The sequence below is a fragment of the Nannobrachium achirus genome, assembly GCF_963921795.1.
Source record: "Nannobrachium achirus genome assembly, chromosome: 17".
NCBI lineage: Eukaryota > Metazoa > Chordata > Actinopteri > Myctophiformes > Myctophidae > Nannobrachium > Nannobrachium achirus.
The window spans coordinates 60605979-60610086 of record NC_137824.1 but is presented as its reverse complement, the minus strand read 5'-3'; the positions used below and the strand labels follow the sequence as shown (position 1 = coordinate 60610086).

General features: G+C 48.4%; 1 protein-coding gene across 1 annotated transcript in view; it reads right to left on the bottom strand.

The window, feature by feature from the left end:
- The window catches only part of arap3 (ArfGAP with RhoGAP domain, ankyrin repeat and PH domain 3), a 65479-nt gene extending 62660 nt beyond the window's left edge, over nt 1-2819 (bottom strand). Inside the window, exons 1-2 of the mRNA XM_080746134.1 lie at nt 2563-2819; nt 299-699 (exon numbers count right to left, since the gene is read on the bottom strand). Coding sequence (XP_080602260.1) covers nt 299-699; nt 2563-2670 — 509 coding nt within the window. The 5' untranslated portion in view covers nt 2671-2819. The remainder of the gene's footprint in view (nt 1-298; nt 700-2562) is intronic.
- Nucleotides 2820-4108: the final 1289 nt, after the last annotated feature.

Below are 4108 nucleotides of genomic sequence, written 5' to 3'. Positions count from 1 at the left end.
ATCTGAATACAAAGAGAACCAACTAGTTATAATATCTGAATACAAGAAAACCAACTAGTACAATATCTGATAATAATATCTGACATTAATACAATCTAGAAAGGTGTAATTCCGTGTGGGCTTGCATGGAACACCATATATGGGCACACACCTCTGCCTTTGAACGACAACAACACCTACCTATTCCTGTTGAACTTGATAGATAAATAATGAAGATAACATACGAAAGCGAGCCCACAACAACAACAACAACAACAACAACAACAACAACAACAACAACAACAACAACAACACCTACCTGTTCCTCTCGGGCGTTCTGTCCAGGGTTCCTCTGGGAGGGGGGAGGGGCGTGGCCAGGGGGGAGGAGCCACTGTAGATCTCGTTGGAGACCATCTCCATCCTGTTGTCATGACGACAGGGAGGAGAGGAGGGGGAGGAGGAGAGGGGAGGAGGGGGGCGCTTCAGCCTGGGGGGGACGGGGGGCGACGGACCCTCGGGGTCGGGCGACAGCGGTGAACTCTGACCCCTGCGGTCGGGGGGGCTCAGGTCCTCCAGCACGGTGAAGCAGAGTGATTCCTGGGACCCCCTGCGGGGGGCGCCAGGGGGCTGGGGGTCCGGCGCGGCGGGGGGGCAGGTGAAGTGCACCGGGGCGGTCCGACGACGGTTGAACACCGTCCTGGGTTTAGGGACCGGTTTGACCTGGGGTCAGGGGTGAGAGGTCAACATAGAATTATTTAATTATTTAGCTATTGAAAAATAGAAGATCTACAAGCTCGCAGCGAGCTTTTAGATCTGCTATTTTTTTTAAACCGTGAAAATGTGTGCAAATCTTTGAACATATGTATTTTTAAAGCAACCGTTTGTATGTCAAAATTTTGCTTCTGGGTGGTCCATGGAACTAAATATTTTGAGTTGGGGGTCCGTGGCCAAATACATATCATTTTGGGGGTCCTTCACATGAAAAGGTTTGAGAACCACTGACATAGCAGTCTCTCAAGAACAAAAGACACTTATAGAATCGGGTCAAAATTTAAATGTTCATGATTTTCCAAAAATAGCAGATCTACAAGCTTTTAGCGCGCTGTGAGCTTATATATCTGCTATTTTCAATAGTTAAAGCATAAAATAATGATACACCATAATGTGTACCCGTTTTACTTAGACTCTAAGAAAAGACACAAGTAGTGGAAATAGCAGATCTACAAGCTCCAAGATATATGAAAGTCAACATGGTAATGATTATGACCTTTAAGACCATTAGGCAGAATCATTGTGAATATCTCAGATAATTTACCCTTTATCAGCCTTCTGGTTGGTCCCTGACTGACCAACCAGCAGGCTTCTGATTGGTCAGTCACAGACCAACCAGTAGCCTTCTGGTTGGTCCCTGACTGACCAACTGCACCTGACATGTTCCTTTTTACTGACACCAAGTTTAAAATGAGAACTGAATACACTGAACATCAAAAGTACAAAGCAAAAAAACATGTTATTTCAATGGTAGTGGATGGAGAGTAACCTCGCCACACCAGGCTTTCTGGGGGAAAGCCTGGTGTTCGTTCACAACAGGCCGTTTGGTTTCCACCTAAAGCGGAAACCACAAGCAGAAGAAGTTGTTTTGTTTCCCCCCGTTTGTTTCTCCAATCCCTATTAAAATGCTGGAGTAGCCTAGTGTAGTCTTGCCAGTCGCTAACATTTGGAATAAAAGATGCATATACCAAACAAAATTTTTCAAAAGCAAAACTACTCCGCATCAAGGAGTTTATTAGGTAGGCCCTATAAGCATGTTCTTGAGCGCAGGGGAATCATTTTGGGTTAAAACTGAATCCGGTTTGATCTTTCCGGCAAATTGTAGTCCTTTTAGGACTACAACATGATGTGTTGTGGTTTCCACTCCAGACCGGTTACAACCCCAACAAGTGAAGTGATCCCAGACTAGATGGAGAGACAAGATTTTTGTCAAACCAAGAAACAGCAACCAATGGATGCCAAGAGGGGCACAACCATGGGCGGGACTTGACAAAGGGTCATTTGTGACAATTAATTTCCAAAACCTTTCCAAAACCTTTCCAGAATATTTAACCCAATTTCCAGGACTATATAACAATAATTCAGCTCAATAACAAGTCGCTTACTCCTATGCGCAATGCCCAAAGACAGTGCCAGTGGTTCTCAACCTTTTCAGGCTGTGACCCCCGAAATAATCATATTTGAACTGGGGACCCCCCACCCTGACGAGCACTAAGAGTTGAGGAATTTTGTATAACACGGTTTTATTGTGAAAATAGCAGATTTACATGCTGTCATCTACAAGCATGTAGATCTGCTATTTTCACAATTTCTGCCTCTAATATTTGACAATTTGGCCCATGTTTAATTTGTCATTTCAGAGGTATTAACAAAATCAATAACCAAAGACAATGCATAGCAATTTTTTTCCAGGACCTTCCAGGACCCTTAATACATTCCAAAACTTTTCCAGTACTGGAAAAATATTTTTCTAATTTCAAAATATTTCCAGGAATTTCATGACCGTGGGAACCCTGACAGTGACAGCAGTACCTGTGGTCTCCCAGCAGAGGGCGCTGCAGTGGAGGCTCCAGGTGAGGCCTGGGCGGAGCCGGCAGCAGAGGTCGTGGTGAAGGTCGTAGAGGTCGCGGTGGAGGTCATGGTGCAGAGGTCGGGGGAGGGGCTGTTTTGCGACGTCTCAGAGTTCACGGAAGCCGCCCCCTGATTGGACGGCAGGCTCCTCACATGCCCCGCCTCCTCCGACGAGGGGACGTCCGACTCGGAGCGGCAGCGGTCCAATGAGGGGACGGCCCTGGCGCCCGCCAAGATCAGATTGGCTCCCTGGCCTCCGGAGGCCGATCTCTTGTTGATCTGTGATTGGATGTGGCCGACCAATCGCAGGATGCGCTTCCTGTGTCCCGTGGCGATGACGCCCAGGCTCACCAGCGAATCATGGTCCAGGTGGGCGAAGTCTTCGGCCAATAGGAGGCCAGCGTGCTGGAACGTGTCCACGTACCTGGGGGAGGAGAGGAGAGGAGAGGAGAGGAGAGGAGAGGAGAGGAGGGGAGGGGAGGGGAGAGGAGAGGAGAGGAGAGGAGAGGAGAGGAGAGGAGAGGAGGGGAGGGGAGGGGAGGGGAGGGGAGAGGAGGAGAGGAGAGGAGAGGAGAGGAGAGGAGGGGAGGGGAGGGGAGGGGAGGGGAGGGGAGGGGAGGGGAGAGGAGAGGAGAGGAGGGGAGGGGAGGGGAGAGGAGAGGAGAGGAGAGGAGAGGAGGGGAGGGGAGAGGAGAGGAGAGGAGGGGAGGGGAGGGGAGGGGAGGGGAGAGGAGAGGAGAGGAGAGGAGAGGAGAGGAGAGGAGAGGAGAGGATGTTAATGATTACAAAAGACCCCAGCTTGCTAGCAGTAATGTGTGTAACAAGGAAGTAAACACTAGAAAGTAGCTACAGAGAAACACGTTGTTCTGCCCCCCAAAATGCATATCCAGTTCCGTTTCGGGGCCCAGAACGGAAGCACTAGCTCTAGGTTACTAAAGCCCCTTTTCGATTGCAGCCTTCACTCCACACCACACCACATAAAAATTATTAATTAAAGGGGTCCTGCCACGCCCCGAAATTATAATAGTATGATACAGTAGGATACAGTAGGTCACGTGGTCTTTTTTAAAACGGTCTGAAATCTCTGAATCAAATGATCCCATCCCCCGTAGCGCAGCCCCCTCCACTCGGAGGAGTAGAGAGACAGACAGGAGACAGCCTGGTCAGCAGATATGGGATTTATGGCTATTTGAAGTGAGCTAGATCTCTGAAATTGAGTACTTTTCCCACCACTGTTCATTAGAAAGGAACGGCTCCCTACTGTGAACCGAATCATATCGTTCATTTCAAAGAGCCGTTCAAAAGACTTGATTCGTTCGCGAACGTCACATCTATACTGGCCAGCCGCACGCAGTTCGAGGATGAGTTCGAGCGCAGCTGCCCAACTCAGTGAAAACATCGTGTTTTCCATTTCAATGAATAAACATAAACAAGCATATTCCCATGAACAATGGGGAAGTAACAACCAGTAACCACCGGAAATATAATTTTTATAGCCACAGATTTA